At 33.1% G+C, this 20,906-nt stretch overlaps 4 protein-coding genes across 8 annotated transcripts; 2 read left to right on the forward strand and 2 right to left on the reverse strand.

The window, feature by feature from the left end:
- The first annotated feature begins 2,367 nt into the window (after positions 1–2,367).
- Positions 2,368–7,313, forward strand: LOC118061989 (probable nucleoredoxin 2). Its single transcript, XM_035075649.2, has 3 exons — positions 2,368–2,591; positions 4,532–5,029; positions 6,476–7,313. Exons 1-3 carry the CDS (start codon positions 2,448–2,450, stop codon positions 7,103–7,105), a joined length of 1,272 nt encoding a protein of 423 aa, XP_034931540.1. The 5' UTR covers positions 2,368–2,447; the 3' UTR covers positions 7,106–7,313.
- Positions 6,237–9,194, reverse strand: LOC118061990 (NEP1-interacting protein-like 1). Of its 3 annotated transcripts, none has more exons than XR_012169917.1 (5): positions 8,930–9,194; positions 8,597–8,775; positions 8,341–8,505; positions 7,641–8,253; positions 6,237–7,504 (listed from the first exon to the last, which is right to left on the reverse strand). XR_012169917.1 is itself a non-coding variant. In XM_035075651.2 (4 exons), exons 1-4 carry the CDS (start codon positions 9,054–9,056, stop codon positions 8,101–8,103), a joined length of 624 nt encoding a protein of 207 aa, XP_034931542.1. In that variant the 5' UTR covers positions 9,057–9,194; the 3' UTR covers positions 6,237–8,100. The 3 variants fall into 3 exon arrangements, 1 of the variants encoding a protein (XP_034931542.1); XR_012169916.1 differs by having other exon boundaries at positions 6,237–7,604; XM_035075651.2 differs by having other exon boundaries at positions 6,237–8,253.
- A 2,383-nt stretch (positions 9,195–11,577) lies between these two features.
- LOC118061988 (uncharacterized) lies at positions 11,578–13,784 on the reverse strand. The gene is made up of 4 exons (XM_035075648.2): positions 13,465–13,784; positions 12,798–12,976; positions 12,561–12,644; positions 11,578–11,850 (listed from the first exon to the last, which is right to left on the reverse strand). Exons 1-4 carry the CDS (start codon positions 13,619–13,621, stop codon positions 11,803–11,805), a joined length of 468 nt encoding a protein of 155 aa, XP_034931539.1. The 5' UTR covers positions 13,622–13,784; the 3' UTR covers positions 11,578–11,802.
- A 2,176-nt stretch (positions 13,785–15,960) lies between these two features.
- On the forward strand, positions 15,961–20,692 carry LOC118061987 (calcium-dependent protein kinase 29). 3 transcript variants are annotated; one of them, XM_035075646.2, is made up of 8 exons: positions 15,965–16,967; positions 18,470–18,613; positions 18,844–18,996; positions 19,201–19,316; positions 19,561–19,728; positions 19,879–20,006; positions 20,338–20,437; positions 20,523–20,692. In XM_035075646.2, the coding sequence occupies exons 1-8, from the start codon at positions 16,265–16,267 to the stop codon at positions 20,598–20,600; spliced, it is 1,590 nt and encodes a 529-aa protein (XP_034931537.1). In that variant the 5' UTR covers positions 15,965–16,264; the 3' UTR covers positions 20,601–20,692. The 3 variants fall into 3 exon arrangements, with proteins under 3 accessions (XP_073265604.1, XP_034931538.1, XP_034931537.1); XM_073409503.1 differs by lacking the exon at positions 18,844–18,996 and having other exon boundaries at positions 15,961–16,967; XM_035075647.2 differs by lacking the exon at positions 20,338–20,437 and having other exon boundaries at positions 15,963–16,967.
- The last annotated feature ends 214 nt before the right edge of the window (positions 20,693–20,906 follow it).

Below are 20,906 nucleotides of genomic sequence, written 5' to 3' on the forward strand. Positions count from 1 at the left end.
CAACTCATGAATAGCTGAGCTTAGATGAGATGACAAAAAAGTGATATATGTGCTCTTTTTTATTCGCCTCAAGGTTCATGTGAATACTCTCCTCCTTCTCATTCAGTGTTTTTATTATAGATTAATTGTATTCAAACTGTTAATTGTTTAAATTTGTAAAAAATATTTGAATTTTATATTATTTTTTGTTTAATATTTTTTTAGAAGAATATATTTTAAAATTATTATTAACAGAGTTACTGGCAAACATAGGTTCGTTAGTATATTTTTAGAGAGTTGCAAAATAATTACTGCAAATGTTATTGTCACTGTTTACTCACTAAAGTAATAATAAACAATTTTATTTGACGATTACATATCAAATTTACTAGGGAAAAAAATTCACTAATTGAATGAAATATAATTTTTTTTTTAGTGATATTATTATATTTACCCATGAAAGAACCGATAAAATAATATAGGTAGAGGTTTTTTTGACATGCTTTATTTGTTAATAAATATATTTATAAAATTATTACTATAGACTCAGAGATAAATCACAAATCACTAACAAGAATATTTTTTGATAAATTATTTTTGTCCATGTGACTGTTTGTAAAATTCATGCTAAGAAAATATAAATATAAATACCGAAAAACAATTACATGGACAAATCTAAAAACCCTGTTATTGATTTCTTACGAGGCAACGGCGACAAATCAAGGGAGTTCCCTGGTGTAATAATTACCTCGAGTAACATGTGTTTTTTTTTTTTTTAACTCCTGTCCTGGATATATCCAGCTACATGCATCATCATCATCAAGAGGCAAAGACAATAAGTCCCTCCTAACATCTATAAATCGCAGAATGCCACATGTCTTGGCCATAAATTACCAGTGGTCCCGTTGCCTAATGACAAATTCAATGGCGTACGTCCATTTTGGGATTTGAACATGATGGACCCAGCCGTTCAAGCCGAAGTAACCAGATTGAGGGAAAAAAAGGGACTTTCTCCGATCAGGTGATGATGCAATCGAGTTGTCTATTCGGACGGAAAGTTACTTCGTATATTTTCCTTTTCAAGTCTCCAAGGATGTTCCTTGAAAACGCATCGATTTTGGGTAAACTACATTTGCACCGATGTTCCATTTTAATTCTCGGTCTTAAAAAATCGCAATTCATTCCTTCATTCTAGGATGCGTTTGGCATTGCCGTTTAAAAATATTTTTTTAAAAAATTTGAATTTTTTTTTTAAAGTAATATGTTTTTGATGTTTTCAAATCATTTTGATATGCTAATCTCAAAAATATTTTTTAAAAAATAAAATAACATTATTTGACATGTTTTTCTAAGTAAAAAACACTTTGAAAAACAACTTCAACCACACTCCCAACTGTTTACCATGCATTTCAGAAGTTTTATTTGGTTAAAAATTTATTATTTTTATTTTTATTTTAAATTAATATATTTTTGATATTTTCAAATTATTTTGATGTACTGATATCAAAATTAATTTTTAAAAAATAAAAAAATACTATTTTAATATATTTTAAAATAAAAAACACTTTGAAAAATAACCATATTTCAAAACAAGCTCATAAATTAACATTAATTTTGTTTTAAAAAATTACTTTGAACAGGGAACATAAATATTTATTTTTGTTTTTGAATCCATATAAGTAACACCAACATCTCACAAAATCATTTAAAATTAGGACTATTTAATAATTAGAGGTAACATTAATTTTTTTTAAATGAATGAATAATATTAGACAATTTAAAAATGAGTGCATTAACCAAATTTCTTATTTAGGGCTATGATAATGATAGTATACCGTATAAATTAAATTAAAAGATGGGCGGTTAGTACGTAAAGCCACTCATATATTATGGGAAATTCCTTTCAAGAAAATAAAAAAAAATCAGAGCAAGGGACAGGTGTGCTGCTGACTGCTGTTTGTTTACCTTTCTTACGCCACAATTCAAAAAGTCTTTCAAGACACCACAGCTAAGATACAGGGAAAAATTACAGTACAATAATTCACACCAATCTGTTTCTTTCGTAACCTCACGCGTGGCAAATTATCCAAAGCTAGTCCTTTGGTGTGATATCTAGATAGGTGATGCCACGTGTGCGTGTTGTGATTTCCTATTGGGTGTAAGGTAATGATGTGGAGTTTATTTAATAATACGGTTTTAATCTGAAAGTATTTTTTATTTAAAAACATTAAATTAATATTTTTAATATGTTGAGTTAAGAAATAAAATATTTATAAAAATAATTATTTTAATTAAACAACAGTTTTGTAAAGGTAATCGACACTGTATGATTTCTAAACACGTACGTGGAAAGAATATGGTTCTCAGGAATATAAGCATGATACTAGAGGATTGTATTTCATCTCGAGAGAGAGAGGGAGAGGGGGAGGGAGACTGTGTGGGTGAAGAGGAGAGAGGTCAAGAAGGAGATGAACTTGGAGGAAAATTCCAGGAAGCTTCAAGCTAGTAAAGCTGAAGCAAACGGTGACTCTCACAGAATCTCAAGCTCAAGATTTTCATCACTTCTGGCCTCGAAAGATCGTGATTATCTTCTTTCCCAAGATGGAACTCAGGTTCACTCTCTGATCTCTATCTCTTTCTTTACATCTATGATCTAAAATCTTAAGTTGTTTAATTAAATTTATAAAGATTCATGCAGCAAACTGTGGTTCATTCTTCACATGCTCATGGTTTTCCAAGCAAATATTTCTGTCAACTTTTTCTCCTTCTCTGTTTTTATTTTTTTGGGCCATATAATTTTAAACATTTCTCTTCTTTTTGTATCACTGATGATCCGAGTTCTTAGTTTTGAGCATAGAAAAAATCTGGGGAGGGAAACTTAAGTACTTTGGATTATCTGATATCTGCAGATCGAGTTTATCCAGGTATTTCGGGCTGTAAAAACAACATTTTATCGATTAAAAAACGAAAAATAAATCCCCTTTGAGCTAATATTTTATTCGGAAGGAAAAAGGAACTTTCTGCAGCCATTATTTTGATTGATTTTCTATTCATGATCTTAAAAAATAGATATCCATTTCTTTCTCGTGGAAACCCAATTAAGATCAATTATTATTTTCTTAATGAAATGAAATTAAAGAATTTATTGATCAGAAAAAAAACAGATTAAGCTCGAGTCAATGTCTCCTACAAAATTAAAATGTAAATTAACAAACCAAATCATAATTATTTAGATCGACGAATGATATTTTACATGTCTTCTCAAATCCTTCTGTCCAAATAAATAAATAAATAAATTCAAAGTAGTTTCTGTAATGGATTGATATTTTTCTTTCTTTTCGTGTGCTATTACGTGGTCTCTAGACGAGGCCGTGTAACTTTAACAAATCATTTAAATTAGAGTGGCTGAGACTTAAGAGCATGAATAACGTAGCTGCAGTTAAGAGTTTCAAACAGCAATGCCTTAGCAAAATAGTAATATCATCTTGAGTTTGTTTCTGTAATAAAATTATTTTATCTCACTGAATCTTTTTTAGTGTTTTTTGCTGGGTCTCATGTATATGTTTAAACAATGGTTTGGATACCACCTCGTCATCAAACTAATTATGTTGATTGTCGCATATTTATTATGAATTAACACGGCACTCTATTTTACTTTGTGGAAGGAAGCTCAGGTAAATTCTATTTGATTTTCTTCCATTCCAAACAAGAAAAAGGAAGAGCAAAACGCAAATAAACATTAGTGAATAATTACTTATTCCTGATCACCATAAAATTTCGACTCTCCAGGACTCTCCAGTCTATGAACTTATCCTTTATAGTGGGTGGTAGGGCGAGGGGAACGAAGCACACCGAGCAGTTATTGGAAAAATTATCGTTGTCTCCGGTGCGGTTTAGGGTGGTCTACTTACAATAAATATACTTTATGGAACCCTAAATTGACATGTAGTGAAACAAGAAGGAGATGGCTAGAATAGTAGAATTACTAAACACTAAAACTTGCAGCTCATTGGATTAACTAATTAACCATGTATTACCGTAAGTGTAATTAAAATTCTTGATTCTCTATTATTCTTATCTTGTGGGCAATCCAGCGACGTTAAGGCGGTCGATAATATTCTTGTTTTTGTTACTTTTGTGGGGCGGGGGAAGAGTATCATTTTCTGGGACAGGGCTGTGTTTATTCACAAGCCAAACACGAAGCTGGGCTTCCCCACAACACAATGGTTGTCCGTAAACAACCAAGGTGATAGGACATGTGTCAGTTTCGCAACGTAATGATCACTTCTTCCTCGCATTAAATGCGATAGGTACAGCAACGTGGCCCTTTCTCAACTACTGTACACATAAAATGTGGTAACACGTTGTTTTCGTTGATCGAGCTCAACTTATTGGAGAATGGATTCTTTGTTATCGTTGCCTCTTGGATGATTTTCTCATCGTTTTCTTGGAATAAAATGGATGCATCTCATCATTTTCTTGGCCAAGCTACACCTCAAGCTGCATTAAATTGCTAGCTAACTCACTGTTAGAATATCTGGCTTCTTTTTAGGTGAAAGTTTCTGATCTTGAAGGCAAGGTGCTTGGCCTTTACTTCTCTGCCAACTGGTACGCGCCATGTCGAAGGTTCACCTCCCAAGTCTTAATTGGTGCATATCAGGATTTGAAGAACAATGGATCTAATTTCGAAATTGTCTTCGTGTCGTCTGATGAGGACTTGGATGCCTTCAACAATTATCGTGCCAACATGCCATGGCTGTCCATTCCATTTTCAGATTTGGAGACCAAAAAAGCCTTAAATAGTAAATTTGACGTCGAAGCAATTCCTTGTCTGGTCATCTTGCATCCTAAGGATAACAAAGATGAGGCAACGTTACATGACGGGGTCGAGCTCCTTCACCGGTTCGGAGTCCAGGCTTTCCCGTTTACCAAAGAGAGGCTGGAGGAATTAAAATTGGAAGAGAAGGAGAAGCATGAGAGGCAGACCCTAGCCAATTTGCTGACTTGCCATAATCGAGACTATCTTTTGGGCCATCCCGCACCTAGACAGGTCAGTTCCTACCTTGCCTCCTTGAAATTTAACTTGATCTCACTGCAGGCAGTTTTGATTTTATGCTGTTGTCAAGATTTTAGTTATAAAACCTTCAACGACTTGTAGGCTGTAGCATCCACTCATACTCAACGACGACCTTTGACCCGGTAAATCTTCTAATCAAGATTTATAACTAAAACAAAAATTTGTAGGAATTTACAAAAATGTTTTTCGATGTGCTGGTAATAATAAGATGCCATCCCATCTTTATTCCGTGGGGACACAATTTTCATCTGATTTGACCACTCAGTTTTAGAAATTTTTGGTCACTACAAAATGATGGGAAGGTCATTGCGGTGGGTCCGATGAGTCAGCACCTTGTGCATTACGATTGGCCAGATATATACAAGAAAAGAGCTCAAAAAGTCACCTGGTTCATGCATGAAAAAACTAACCATAGCCGACATCATGACACGTATTGTTTAATTAGATTCCTCTTCTAACCACCTTAAAGTCTTAATCACAGGACCATAACCATTGCTTAATTGTTTTTGCTTGCGACGTGGCCTTGTTCACCGTGTAATGGTGATGTACGAGTATTATATGATTTTGTATATACGACTCATCTCATATGAATAAAATTAAGTTTTTTTTATTTTTATTTTTTTATTAATGTGGGTGTTCGAGTTAACTTAAACATATCTCAACTAATCTTACGGGTTCTAAAGTTAACAATCATATAAATTTTTAGTGGCTCTAAGGTTTATAGGACCCAAACTGGTGACTTTTAAGAAGTAAATCTAGAACTTGACCAGTTAAATTACACCCCTTAAGATTAAAAAAAAATTAAATTTGTTAGGTAGTGTTTGATTATTATTTTATGATGTAAAGGACAGATAGCTAGCACACACAATTAAAACATAAATTCCCAGTAAAACGATCTTGAAATTAAATTTACTTTTGTGTTTCCTTCTTTTTTTCTTAGACAAAATACATTTTATCTTTTTATACATGTTTCTTCTGTATTATTACATTAATTAAACACAATCTCAATGAAATATAAGATTTTGACGGATGAAGCATGCATATGCATCCAACTCTAATTAATTAACATGTCAATGATGTGGCAGATAAGGTGATAACAAGAATCTACACATCTCCTAACCTGATTGGATAGTTCTCACATATTCATAAGATCGTAAGGCCCGTATCTCTTATTTGGGGGGGGGGGGGTCTCCTTGGCGCACAATTTTGTGGAGGCCATTTTTATTGGAGTTACATGCACTGGCCTGTGTTTTTCGAATCTGCATTGAAGATCTCTGTACCAAAAAAAACGAACATTGGGATCCACTGGAGTAATGATAAGGACAGGCAGTAGGAACATGATTCAAGATTTTGACAAATTTCATGGTAGCAACGCATGTGCTTGAACATCTGTTTGTCTAACGTGTTTGTCGCTTGCAGGTGCCTGTTGCCTCATTGGTAGGCAAAACAATCGGACTGTATTTCTCGTCCCATTGGTGTCTGCCAGGCGGGAAGTTTACTCCCAAGCTGATATCCATCTACCAAAAGATCAAGCAGATGCTGGTAAACAAAGGAAATGATGACGACTTTGAAATTGTGTTTGTGTCAAGTGATCGCGATCAAGCTGAATTCGACTCCTACTTCAATAGCATGCCATGGCTAGCATTGCCTTTCGGAGATCCTGCCAACAAAACCCTTGCTAAGCACTTTGATGTGAAAGGTATCCCTTGCTTGGTGATTTTAGGTCCTGATGGCAAAACTGTCAGTAAACATGGGAGAAACCTAATTAACCTGTACCAAGAAAATGCGTACCCTTTTACCGAGGCCCAAGTGGATTTACTGGAGAAACAAATGGACGAGGAGGCTCAAAGCCTACCAAGATCAAAGAACCATGCAGGGCATCGACATGAACTAACCTTGGTTTCAGAAGGAACTGGAGGAGGACCGTTTATATGCTGTGATTGTGATGAACAAGGTTCAGGATGGGCTTATCAGTGCCTTGAATGTGGATACGAGGTGCATCCCAAGTGTGTCAGAGCTGTGGACCGTGGCTCCATGGCTGAGAGCTGATAATTAAGTCCTTAGTGCTGATCTTGCTAATAATCAAGCTTGGGTGTTCATTTGTGCACGTTGTGCAGTTGAAATCGTAGATTTTGTATGTCAGTCTCTTAATCACTACCATATATGTAGATTGGTTCTCTTACTGGAACAGTCTCCTGTAACATGGGCTTTAACTTGGGAATTTTATTTTAGCTAAAGCTTTGAAAATCTCTTTAAATATTGCCCTATCGTCTTAATGAGAGGATATCCTTTTTATATCTAGTGAAATTAGATGCTTGAAACTTCCTCGGCGATCGAATCGGTTCAACCAGCCCAGCCAAACTTTGAACTTGCTAGCCTGAGCATCTGAGCTTAACCGGTGATAATTTTATCTCTAGCCTCCAGACCATGAGCTTGAAAGTGAAGTCTCTATATATAGCAGGTAAACATTCCGATTAATCTCATAAGTCGTGTACCACTCACAGATGAAACGGCTATTCGGTTTAAGGGTCTCAAAGGCAGCCTTTACCTGATTGGGTTTAAGGGTCTCAAAGGCAGCCTTTACCTGATTGTTTAGAATCAGATGTTTCTTCTTCCTGTAACACCATTATCGGTGTCCAGTGTCATTGCAAACGTGACTGGAATGTTTCTTTCCATCACGTTTTGCGACAGGATAATTGGGGAGCTGACTTCCTAGCTAAGACGGGGTCTTCTAGTGACATCCCTCTACAGGTCTGGATCTTTCTCATCCGCAAGGCATTTCTGGTACCCTCTCGAGTGATGCTGCTGGCGTCTCCTTCCTTGGGCAGTAACTGTGTTTTTCAGTTCTTTTGCACCGAAAATAAATAAATAATATCCACACTCTGTGCTCCCCGTGCTTAGGTGTGGTTAAGAGAGAAAGAAAATAATGAACAGCCCACCCAATTGGCAGACGATTTGCTTACAAATAAATTTGGACCATGTATATATGAACAATCCCACATTGATTTGAGCGTGGGGAAAAATGGAGTGAACAATTTTTGTTCTTAACAAGCACAATCCACATTCTCCACCAAAAATGGTATTTTCCTGCACAATGGGCAAGAACTGTGTCCAATAAACCACTGACCAATACAGCGTGGATGAAATGTGTGGCGGCACCCCGGCAAGCTGCAAACCATTTCCCCCAGTTGGAAGTCCTGTCAATCAGCAAACAAGATAAGTGTTAAACACAATTATTATTCGAATTGGGGAGATTGTTTTCTTAAAACAGCAAAGCCACTAACCTGTAGGCAGATTGGGCAGGAAGGTCCATTCCACAAGGTATCCACAAAGTTTTTGTTTGCAAGTCTCTTGTTTTGAATTTTCAGCATCGATAATCCATTGCTGCAAATTGTGGTTGAACTAAACCTTTCTATTCTTTCATTCAAGATGTTTGAACCCGTTTGAATCTAGAGGTGAGAGGCAAGGTCAGGGCATAATTAATTCAAATTTCCGATCCCTGAAGTGATTAGCGTGGTGAGAAGCAATCAGGGAACTTACGAAATGAATGAAGCTGTCGATTGCCCAATCATCAGAATCCCAGAGAAGTAATGATTTTCTAAAAATTTCAATGGAAAGTAGGCACCCCATGATGGCTCCAACTGCGGCTCCATGAAGGAAGCTACTTTTAGACTTTAGGCCCACAACTGCTCCAGCATAGGCTCCCAATGTTGTGCCAGCTATAAATAGAGAAAGAGCTCGATGAATGATTAAAAAAATAATAATAAGAAAAAGAAAAGATTGAAGGGGAAGAGATCAAGATGGGATGATGATATTTGAGAAAAATAAACAGAAAATCTAACAGAAAATGACCCAAGAAAGTTTGGCACTCGCCTACTGCAAACACGAACGTCAAGATCGCAAAGAAAAGGTTGCACGCAATTGCGTAAACCTTGGCAGAAACCCAAAACGCTAAAGAAGAAGCGGAGCAAGATGATGGGCAGTTGTATACGATCTTCATGAACTTAGGTCTAGCGATTAAACTAGTAACAAGGCCACCGGACGTCTCCTTTTGACGAGAAAAAATCTATCGGAGTTGAGAGGGAGAAATTGCCTGCGAAGGATACAAAAAAAAAAAAAAACGTGCACTTCTGATGGAGGTTTAACGTAACATGGGCAGCCTATAAGACTAAGTTATCCGCCGCCGTCTGAGTCAACATTGACGTGCTTCAACGGTACACTCTTGTCCGGGTCATTCCACTGAAGAGTTCCTCCCTTCCAGGTCGAAGTCTTCTTCCGCCAAACACGGTCAAAAGTCGTTAACTAACAAAATAATACATTTCCACCTACTCTCCCAAGATTCCTGAAAATTGTATTTGCTGCAACTTTAACAACAAAAGCTATTTTTATGTTTAGAACTGTAGCATGATTATTTTTTAAAGTTTTTTTTACTTGAAAATAATATTATTTTATTTTTAAAAAAATTATTTTTATTATCAGTATATAAAAATATTAATTTGAAGTAAAGAAAAAAATAAAAAATAATTTTTTTTAAAAAGTAATTTGAAACGGAAAATAAAATAGACTAGTAGCTTGATATTGCCTAGACGCATTTCTTAAAGGGTGTTTCAAGTTTTTTTCTCACTGTTTGGGCAGCTCTTCTCAACCAATGGACATTATTGAGCCGGGAAAATACTGGGCTGTTTAGGAAAGGAATTAAAGTGTGCACGCTCCCAGCTTGAGGAGTGCATGTACACAGCTTCGGTTTTTCTCTACTTCCTGAAGAAAGAAAAGAAAACATTGGAAATGATTGCTGATTTGTTTAAAATTTAATTATTCGAATGCATGCTTTGCAAATTTGCAATCCATGAATCGCCGTGATATTAGGGTTGCAAAACTTTCCATGCTCGACGTGTAAATATCATACAATGTTTTTTTCATTTTTACAAAGGAAAGATTGTTTACATGTGCAATTAAATCGTGTCAGATCATTGAAGTTAGGTGAGCCATTGGATCCAGTACGGCTCAGCTCTACGTACGGCCGTTGTAATTTGACAAAAAGAATTATTATTTCTTGAATTATTAAAGTCTACCCTTTCTAGGGTTCCAGCAGAAAAACCTATATGTATAATTTTTATGGACTGATTCCTAACAGGTTATTTTCTTAATACTCAACATTTGGTTTAATTCGGTTTAATCTTAAAAAACCAATCAAATTAAAATATGCTAATTTTAGAAAATATGAACCGGGTTGGATAAAAAATTGATTCAGTTGAATTGATTTTTTTAGTAAGAAAACCAGGAAAGAGGAAAGCCACGCACGTTCTTAAACCTCAAAAAGTATAAATTTTGGAGGCTCTATTTGATTTTCTCTTCTGGGCCGTGCTCTATTATATGGCCGTATTTTTTTAAGTTTTTTTTCTCCTTTACAATTGCATTTTTAATTAGATGAAATTAATATTGGAATTATGGTAGAAATGCAAAATAAAAAGAAATAGAGCGAAACTGTAAAACACATAGAAGAATAAGTTTGATATGAAGTTTTTGTCAATATTTATATTAATCCAAAAGTTTATTTTATTTGGTTTTAGATTTTTGGATAAGAGTGGATAGTTGTCATGATTCCAACTATAAAATTGATTAAGTTTGGTGTTCAAATATTCCATTTGATTAGGATAATTAGATGGTAGTGATTAATGACATTCAGATTAATTGAAAAAGTATACTAGAGCTTGAGAAAATCTAGGGTCTCAAGTTGATTTTTATTTTTTACAACTTTAAGGGCATTAGATGGTTAATTATTAAGTTGTGCATATTGTTTTTCATGTGTTTTCAATTAAAAAATGAATTGTTTGTCCCAAAAATTTAAAGTAGAGCTTCTGCTCAGTTTTCAACCATTTAGATATCTAGAAACTAGATAAACGAAGGATGTGTTATTTGTCTTAACATAGAACATGTAATATTCAAATATAAACTTTCTTTTCAAAATCCAATTAATGTTTAGTACAATCTTGCAATTCAAATAATATTATTCAACCCAAAAGTTTCTTCCTCAATTTTTACCTTCAATTTCATTTTCATATACACTAATAGAGGATGCACCTAAGTCCTGGATGCCCATTTTTATATATCCTTTTCCAATTCATCGTATAATCATTTTTTTTAGATGAGTCTTCATAGTCTAATCTTAACATAGTGTCCATTACATCATTACTAGCTTATAAAAGATGTTTGTATAAATAAAATTATGCGGACATTCTTATACAATAATTATTCAAAGAAATGTATATATATATAAAATTCTTCGAAAGAAGTATATGAAATGTGGTCCAATATCATTATCTAGAATATAGATGTTGTTATTTTTTAAAATATTTTTTACTTAAAATGTATCAAAATAATATTTTTTTTATTTTTAAAAAAATTATTTTTAATATCAATGCATTAAAATAATCTAAAAACATCAAAAAAAATATTAACTTGAAGTAAAAAAAATATAAATTTTTTTTAAATTTTTTCTAATTTTTTTTAAAACACAAAAATAAAGAGAATTCAATACAACAACGTAAATCAAACAGTGATGGTACAGCCTGATACAGTACTTGTTTTTTGCATCAAAACAAAATGGAAAACCGAAAGCCTGAAAATAACAGAACATTATTAAATTACAGGCCATAAAAGTATCCACTGATTATTTGTGATCTCTTATTGAATAAATAATCTTCCGAAACATCTTTCGGGAGAGTGCATGGACACCTTGCTATATATCATATCAGCTTGTAGGTTGCATGGACGAGGACGACAATAATATCAACCTGTGAAGCAATTACCTCACGTATTAGCATTAATTTGATGAAATAATAACCAAGGCAAATTCATTCTTGCACACGTTAAGCACTAGTGAGTTACAACAACAAAACCTTTTGGTATTTTCTTCGTGGATTTGAAATGTTAGAAATGATTTAGTTTTCAAGGATAAAAAACCAAATTGGAACAAGTTGTTTGACCCTGTTCTTCTTTGACTTTCTTTTGATTGAAGACTAGAAATGAAAAAAATTATCAAAAAAATCATTTAACCTAATAGTTTAAATTATTAGATAAAGTTTCAATATATAATTTATATTATTCTCTAATATGTTTCCTTCAAGTGAAAGTATTTGAACTTGAAACTTGTACAGATCTACATACATTACCTTGTTTTTAATTTTTTATCAAATAAATAGAAATGATGAGATTCAAACTCGAGACTGCTTGGTCATTAGGGCTTTGATACCATATCAAAAAACCATTCTCAAGCTAAATAGTTCAACTCAATAACTTAAAACTATTAGATAATATCTAAGTATTTTTATTTAATCTAGTTTTCATGAAATTCATGCTTTTCTTACATTATCTTGTTTTAGTGTAAGAAGGACAATATCTTTGTTTTCCTCTTCATCCAAAGTACCAATATTGTCTTAATGGTATTCTGCATACTAATAAAGCTCTCAATTATCACATAAAAAAAGAAGAGGCAAATCCATACCTCACTCTCTTCTGCATCTATTTTGGTTGGATTGAATCGTTTAGGATGGTGTCTTCTACTCATGATACGTGCAACTGAGTCAAGCTTTGGAGGAGATAAACTTATACGTGTTAATTGTTATAAAAACTGATAATTACAGCATTAATAAACAAGATATAGCGATAATTAAAGATTACAAACTACAAGCTGAAGAGATATATAAGCAAAACTAATACCTATTGATGCCATGACACTTACCAAAGAAAAGAAGCTTGCGATTACTGCATCGTCAGAATCCCACGTAGCAAGTAATATTTCAAGGATCTTTTTGGATAAAATAACTCCATTTGCCGCTCCAGTTATGGCTCCATGGAGGAACCCCTTCTCCGTTTTCAGGCCAGCAAAAGCTCCTATCAGGACTCCCAATGTTGCACCCACTGTATGATATTTAAACGAAACATTAGAAAATAATAAATTATATTTTAGAGTTTCATTTAAAAAATCAAGTTTTTAATTTTTTAATTAAATAATTTTTTGATATAATACATCATTAATTTTACCCAATTTTCTACGAAATTGATGTAGTTAATTGTTTTCACAGAAAAGTAATTGCTTATAATTTGTCTGTAGTTTTTTTTTTTTTTTTTTTGAGATTGTATAATTACAAGGCAAAGAGTGACCTCCTAGATTTTATCAATCGTGGTTGGACTGAACAAAATAGCGGTTCCAGACTTCCAGCTGGTTTTATTTTTTAAAAAACCCTGAACAAACAAATTTTGTAAAAAATAATAAAAACCGAAAATCAAACTGAAAAGGTTACAGAGCAGGGCGTTATGGATTCACATGAACAAGAAACACCTGAAGAATATCAGATCGAAACAAGTCAATATATAGTTCGAGAAAAAGGCTCATAAACGATACACACCTTCTGCAGATAAGAGAGTCAGAATTGCACAAGTCAACTTGGCAATTACAGTGGACAGAATAGAGATGCATTGCTCCCTCAAACTTACAGAAGAAACAGTCGATACAAGAGAAGCACGGGGAGCTGGAGGAGGAGGAGGACAGGCGCAGCCCTTCATGTGTGAATGCTACAGTTTTTCGTTTAGAGGCTGAAGCAAAATGTCAACAGTAAGGAGTAATGAGATGATGGAGAGCTCGCAAACGAGAAACAAAAGCACATAAATGCCGTGAAAAGACTCGCGGTAGATAGAGAGCTGGCAGGGCTGCTATCACGTCAACAGGAAGAACTTCCCAAGTCATTGGGTATTATATAAAAAAATAAAATTAATGGCTACACGAATGTTGTCCTGTTCAGCATGTCAAAGTTTCATTATAGATCTCAAATCTTTAAACACTTTATATATGTTGATTATGAAATTCAAATAAAATTCAAATAAATTTTAATAAATATGAATTACTAATAATAAATCAATTTAATTTCTTCGTATTCCATTTTTTTGCAGCTAATATTATCGTTATGTTAAAGCCATCTGGCCACGATAACAACTAAAATCAAACACAAAACCAAAACTATAAAGCAAATTCCCAGGTTCTGCTATGGTAGGGAGTCACAGTATAGACTTGGGGTACTAAGATGAACTTATACCATTTGTGCACGAATATCATGGTGTGAACGTATACTTTTCTATTATTACATGGTATTTATACCGCTTTAAAATGTTTTTTTTATTAAAAAATATATTAAAATAATATGTATTTTTATTTTTAAAAAATTATTTTTGAAATCACTAAAATTAAAATTTTTAAAAACATGATTTTAACTGTTTTTTAAGATATCGCTGTCCAGCTTTTATAGAAAGACCAAGACTTTTTTAAAGAGTCTTCCTTTCAAACTTGGAAATGAATAAAATACAAAATTGATGCATGTGATCCTCGCTATACATAAATTTAACATTAACCTCGGGTTGACGGGTGTAAACAATGACTTTGTTTTTTTAAAATCTCCCGAGCAAACTTTATAATTTCATAGAATCTGTGTGCTCTTTTAAGATACTAATAGTTGATTAAGGCCTTCTTTGAAAACCCCACAACACCCGGATATGTCTCTTTCTCCTATCATATGTACTTCCTCAATCTTGAAATAAGTGGTTGTATATTTAATTATTTACAATTTGATTACGTAAAGGAATTGAAAATCACGCTCATTGGTTCTTTCAAGTGATTAATTTCAAACCTTTCATATTTCAATCATGGTTATGACGTATCAATTTATGGAGGGATGAGAGTAAATGTATTTGAAAGTATCCTTATAATTATTTTTTAAAATATTTTTATTTGAAAATATATTAAAATAATATATATATATATATTTATTATTTTTTAAAAATTATTTTTGATATCAACGTATTAAAATAATCTAAAAACACTAAAAAAATATTAATTTGAAAAAAAAAGCTAAAATATTTACAATTTTTTTAAAAAATATTTTTAAAACACAAAAACAAACAGGACCTTAATCTATATTTATTCTAAAATAACAATGTTTATTTTTTTGAAATGATGTTTTTAAGATGAAAAAAATTAAAAAACTTAGATCTAGCAAGCTAAATTTTACTTCGATTTAATCAAGTTAACTCTCAACCTATTTAAAAATAAATTCAATTTAAGTATGTGATATTTTTTAAATGTATTTTTTTTGTATCAAAATGATTTTTTTAGATGTATTTTTAATTTTAATATCAACATGTAAAAATTATTAAAAAACATATAAAAATATTAATTTGATATTTTTTTAAAATAAAATATCATTACAAACATAAAGAAAAAAAAGTTTTAAATCAAGCTTCAAATTAACCATCAGGCCAAGGACTTGAGACGTATGATTTCAAGCATGGAAAGTAAGATTAAATCAAGCTTCACAATAAACATGAGGGCAGGAACGTGAAACGCAAGATTTCAATGAAGGAAAGTAAAATTGAGAATTTGGCACTTGAGGTCTTGGCCCAGCGGTTGAAGGGACTTGTTCCCTTCCTCTGCATCCTGGGTTCAAATCTTACCATGCACGCCTGTCACCCCCGCGGTGCCTTACATGCTTACTGGGTTTGCAGGATGTTCAGTGAGTCATGGGATTAGTCGTGGTGCGCGCAAGCTGACCCGGACACCCACGTAAATAAAAAAAAAAAAAAATTGAGAATTTGTCACGTTGAAGGGCTACAGAATTCAGAAGGCCCATTTAAGAATTTTATGAGCTGGGCTTTGTTGAGATCTAAAGACTGCTTTTTGTTGTTCTTTAGCAAGCAGTGCGCTGTATGCAATGGGCTTCACGATCCAGTACCGTTTAGAGCTTAATTAATCCACATTATTGCTGTCATGGGCTTCACTTCCTTATTTCACACGTCAAGGCGATAACAATGCACAGAAACGACCACAGGAAAAGAAACGCGTCGATTACTGTACCATCTTAAACTATGCTAAAAGCTATGCTTTGAAGCACGAAGAAAGTCCTCTCCTTTGTCTTCACTCAACAAAGCGAAGCAAAGTAGATGCGTCAGAATTAAGCAAAAAGAGAAGAGAATGATACCCAAGACTTCACAGAGGGCAAAAGCAACGCACCCAAAAAAGTAAGCAACAGAATTTCGTAGCCAGAACCTCAATATCTTCCACAACTTGCATGTTCTTGTTATAAATCAGAACCCAGCCAAAAAATTTAAGAACCTGAAACAATCTTACTCTCCTTTGATCAGTTACAGCTCACCAATCCAATGGGAAAGTGTTTCTCTAGGTCTTGTTCTCATGATATCCCTATTTCCTCTTCCTCGGACGAGGTCATCTACCAACCAACACCACCTAAAAAACCAACTCAACCGCCACCACTACTGCCTCCACAACCAACATCAACAACACCTTGGGAAATATTTGGGACTTCTCAAACTATTGTTACTTCATCCTCAAATATTGGTCCCATTCTTGGTAAACCATATGTTGAAATAACCACAATTTACGATCTTGATAGGGAATTGGGTAGTGGCCAGTTTGGTACAACTTATCTTTGTACAGAGAAGGCGTCGGGAAGGATGTATGCGTGTAAGTCTATCTCAAGACATAAACTTGTGAAGCAAAGGGATATTGACGACGTTAAAAGAGAGATTTTGATACTACAGTACTTAACAGGACAACCTAATATTGTTGAATTTAAGGGTGCTTACGAGGATAAAAAAAATCTGCATTTGATCATGGAGTTATGCTCTGGCGGGGAGCTTTTTGATCGGATTATAGCTAAAGGGAGTTACTCAGAGAGTGAAGCTGCGACAATTATTAGGCAAATTGTGAATGTGGTTCATGCCTGTCATTTTATGGGGGTTATGCATAGAGATTTGAAGCCTGAGAATTTCTTGTTTGTAAGTAAAGATCCAAATGCTCCAATTAAAGCTACTGATTTTGGACTATCTGTTTTCATTGAAGAAGGTTAGCCATTTTCTTTTAATTTTTTTTTTTTTTGCAAATTAAATTCTCTTTATCTCTTAATTTTTTAGGTGACTTCTAGCATGATGTTTTCTTTTCTTTTTCATACGTAGATACAGTTCTGAAACTTGTGCTATTTAATTTAACAACTGGATCTTGCCAAGTCAAAATTAATTAATAATCACGAACCCCACGAATAAAAATTACTCGTTGCCTTGATTCTATATTAACATAATGGAAAAGGTCATGTTGAAATGAAATATAATTTTGAACCTGCTTTGTATAAGAATCTCATGAAAATGAATAGTTCGATCCCTAGCGGGTTCACTAATCCTTTTTTTTTTTGTCAAAATCTAAAAAGGCTTTTGTAAAACTCCTTTCTATGGATGATTTGTCAATTATTCAATCATAAACTCTATGCTCATGTTTAACATCACACATTTGTTTGTCTTACACTTTTGTAAAGAGTAATTTTAGGTTATAATCTTTTTTAGCAATCGAAATTGTTTGAGAAATTTTTATATCTACTAGTCTGTTAGGCTAAAACATATTCGATCATTAGTTGATTTGGTTTTATAATTACTGGTGCAATTATTAATTGATAATGTTCATTGCTTATGAATCTAAATATTAAGATAATATCAATAACTTCTTCTTGATGCTATTATGGATTAATAAGATTAAGTCAATAAAAAAAGGGACATTACAGATCAATCAAGTTAATGTCTTTTCAACTAGTAATGGAAAAGATAGGACACATGAAAAAAAATAAAGAACCCAGTGCATGTTTATCACATGATGACTTAGCTACTAAGATTGGTTATGTTGTGCTATTAAACATCCTAGAGACACGTTGTAGTGACCACACTCACACATAATTAAAAGTCCCTACTAATAAAGAGGACCACGAGCTTAGACCTGACTTTTATGGGCACATGCTGCCAAGTTGTTAACAGGTATCTTGTGACATATTTGAAGGGCTGAATCTGAATTTTGAAAGCTTATTTTTCCTTCAAACTAAATTTTAAAGTTTACCTAGTCAAATGTTACTCAATTTAAATCAACCTTTAAATCAAATTGAAATAAAATATAGCTAAGATAGGGTTTTGAGTCAGTGATTTATTGAGTGATTTGTTATGTCCGAGAAAGTTTAATAACTTCGGTAGAAAATATGTTTATCTTTTCTGGCTGGCCAATGCCTTTCGATTGGATTTACGTTAAGGTAAATTGCATAATTTTGGAGAACCAAAGACATATAGTCTAGATACATTAGCTAAGAATGATCTCATTTTTACTTTATTTATTTGCTCTGCGACACTGCAAATGTCATCGTTTCTTGCAAAAAAATAATGAAATTGGAAACACGCAAAATCTTGTTTTGCTATGCAAATCTCATCGCATATTATTTGGTTAAGATTTATTTTCATGAACATGATGTTGTCATGTAATGGGATTATACATCATCATTTATTTACTTACTTAACTTTTCATAACTAATTTTCCAGGAAAAGTATATAATGACCTTGTTGGAAGTTCTTACTATGTTGCTCCAGAGGTGTTGAAACGAAGTTATGGGAAAGAGATTGATGTATGGAGTGCTGGGATCATTCTGTACATTCTTTTAAGTGGGGTGCCTCCTTTTTGGGCTGGTATGTTCTTCGTTACTCTACTAATTCAGCTATATAGCAAGATGTAGCCACATTCCTCACTTTAAATTTAGTTATCTACTCTATGAGAAACAAAAAATGTGACCCATTTTATTTTTCAGGAAATGACTTGTGGATTACACATTCTTAAACCATGATTTTTTTTGTGCCGAGATATTCTTGAAGTGTAATGTTTTTCTAACTAATGTATGGATGAACACATTTTGTAATAGAGGCTGAGAAGGGCATATATGAAGCAATATTAAATGGCAATCTTGACTTGCAAAGCAAGCCATGGCCTAAGATTTCACTTTCTGCAAAAGATCTTATCAAGAAAATGTTAACGAGGGACCCCAAGAGTAGGATCACCGCTGCCCAAGCACTCGGTTAGTGTATAATTATCCATGATTTGATTGATCAATCCTCGCTCTCATTCTACATATAAGGTGTCCTTATTTGAGGCAGAAGATAACTCTAAGCCTCTAATATCTTTCTTCAACTAGTTGATCTTAAAACAAATTATGGAGTTTTTCTTCATTATCAAACTATAATGTCTTATTGATATTATTTACACTATACACTTGAACCAGAACATCCATGGATGAAGGTGGGTGGTGAAGCATCAAACAAACCTATTGATAGTGTTGTCCTAATTCGGATGAAACAATTTAGAGCAATGAACAAGTTGAAGAAGCTCGCACTAAAGGTATGTTTTAACACCTTCATTTTCTGACTGATCAAAGCCACATAATTGTTCACATTTTAAGAATCCCTTGTGCTTTAAATCATATTTATCAATGTTAAAGCATGTGGAAGAATAATTTTTGCTGTTAGAATTATGCCACTATTTAGATTTGTAATCACCAACAAGAGCTATCACTTTTATTTGTTTTTTATTCCTTTCATATCCTTACCATTGCTTTCCTGATTTGCAATTTAATTGATTAAAGGTCATAGCTGAGAACCTTTCAGAGGAAGAAATTAAGGGATTAAAACAGATGTTCAACAACATGGACACTGATAGAAGTGGTACTATCACATACGAGGAGCTCAAATCTGGACTTTCAAGGCTAGGATCTAAGCTTACTGAAGTAGAAATAAAGCAGTTGATGGATGGTGTAAGAACTACACTTCAACTATTCTTTTTTTTTATTATTATTTTTTTATCATTTCTTATGTTGCTTTCCCTTTTGCTCCTTCAAAATCCATTTTAATGAACAAGCATTGTAGCAAGATTCACTTTGATAAGACTAAATTTTTTTTGTTAGGCTGATGTTGACAATAATGGTACTATCGATTATGTTGAATTCATTACGGCTACCATGCATCGACATAGACTTGAGAAGGAAGAGAACTTGTATAAGGCCTTCCAATTCTTTGACAAGGATAATAGTGGGTTAGTTACCTCTTCCATTCTCTGTAATTTTTAATAGTGTGTTTGGTTAGTATCCTAAGATATAAGAGACACATAAAGAAGATAATAGAAACGAAAACATAAATATATTTGTAAAGTGAGTTTTTGTCTTTTCAAAGCATAAAAGACATGGACTATATCTCAATTGTTTTTGTTTGTTCTATTTCGAAGCAGTAATCAAAATGTTATCTAAATTTTATCATAATTAGTAAGGTTACTAGTTATCCTAAGATAAATCTGGTGTACAATATGTCTTGACTCCTAACCAAAATGTTGATAGTATTATGGAACTTGAGCTACTCAATTTTCACAGGTTTATAACTAGAGATGAGTTAAGACAAGCCATGTCTCAATATGGAATGGGGGATGAGGCTACAATAGATGAAATTATAGAAGATGTTGATACTGATAAAGTAAAAATCCTTTCTTTTGAGCTTTTTATTATTATATGTTGATGCTTTCTTGTAATTGATCTAAAGATTGAGATATATTGTGCAGGATGGAAATATCAACTACGAGGAATTTGCAACCATGATGAGAAAGGGATCCCAAGATTCTGAAATCAATTTAAGATAGAAATAATGTTGTATATAATTTGCTTGTAAATAATCCCAATATTATCTAGAAATCCTTTGCCAGAAAATTATTGGTGCTCAAGTTTCAAATAAGTCTATAATTTTTTATGATAATAATAATTAATAAAAATCTTCTTCCTATATTCAACAAGCAAATTGCAATCATAATTATTAAAAATATCCCAATCTACTTCAAATCATGAAGTCAAGTACCATGATTTCCTTTCAAACTTTTTTTATCTGTTATATATATATATATTTTTTTTTGTTACAAAAAAATTATTTATATTTGATATTAAAAAAAAGA

The sequence above is a fragment of the Populus alba genome, chromosome 5 (genome assembly GCF_005239225.2).
Source record: "Populus alba chromosome 5, ASM523922v2, whole genome shotgun sequence".
In the NCBI taxonomy this organism is placed as follows: Eukaryota; Viridiplantae; Streptophyta; class Magnoliopsida; order Malpighiales; family Salicaceae; genus Populus; species Populus alba.

Bases quoted from the DNA above. Each gene is read 5' to 3' on its own strand.
- LOC118061989 (XM_035075649.2), top strand. From the start codon at position 2,448: ATGAACTTGGAGGAAAATTCCAGGAAGCTTCAAGCTAGTAAAGCTGAA. The intron at 2,592-4,531 runs GTTCACTCTCTG...GCTTCTTTTTAG, and splicing joins TTTCCCAAGATGGAACTCAG to GTGAAAGTTTCTGATCTTGA. The intron at 5,030-6,475 runs GTCAGTTCCTAC...TGTCGCTTGCAG, and splicing joins GCCATCCCGCACCTAGACAG to GTGCCTGTTGCCTCATTGGT.
- LOC118061990 (XM_035075651.2), bottom strand. From the start codon at position 9,056: ATGAAGATCGTATACAACTGCCCATCATCTTGCTCCGCTTCTTCTTTA. The intron at 8,776-8,929 runs GCGAGTGCCAAA...CTCTATTTATAG, and splicing joins GACGTTCGTGTTTGCAGTAG to CTGGCACAACATTGGGAGCC. The intron at 8,506-8,596 runs GTAAGTTCCCTG...TCTCACCTCTAG, and splicing joins TCGACAGCTTCATTCATTTC to ATTCAAACGGGTTCAAACAT.
- LOC118061988 (XM_035075648.2), bottom strand. From the start codon at position 13,621: ATGAAGGGCTGCGCCTGTCCTCCTCCTCCTCCAGCTCCCCGTGCTTCT. The intron at 12,977-13,464 runs GTGTGTATCGTT...AATATCATACAG, and splicing joins GACTCTCTTATCTGCAGAAG to TGGGTGCAACATTGGGAGTC. The intron at 12,645-12,797 runs GTAAGTGTCATG...TCTCCTCCAAAG, and splicing joins TCGCAAGCTTCTTTTCTTTG to CTTGACTCAGTTGCACGTAT.
- LOC118061987 (XM_035075646.2), top strand. From the start codon at position 16,265: ATGGGAAAGTGTTTCTCTAGGTCTTGTTCTCATGATATCCCTATTTCC. The intron at 18,997-19,200 runs GTTAGTGTATAA...CACTTGAACCAG, and splicing joins CACCGCTGCCCAAGCACTCG to AACATCCATGGATGAAGGTG. The intron at 19,317-19,560 runs GTATGTTTTAAC...AATTGATTAAAG, and splicing joins TGAAGAAGCTCGCACTAAAG to GTCATAGCTGAGAACCTTTC.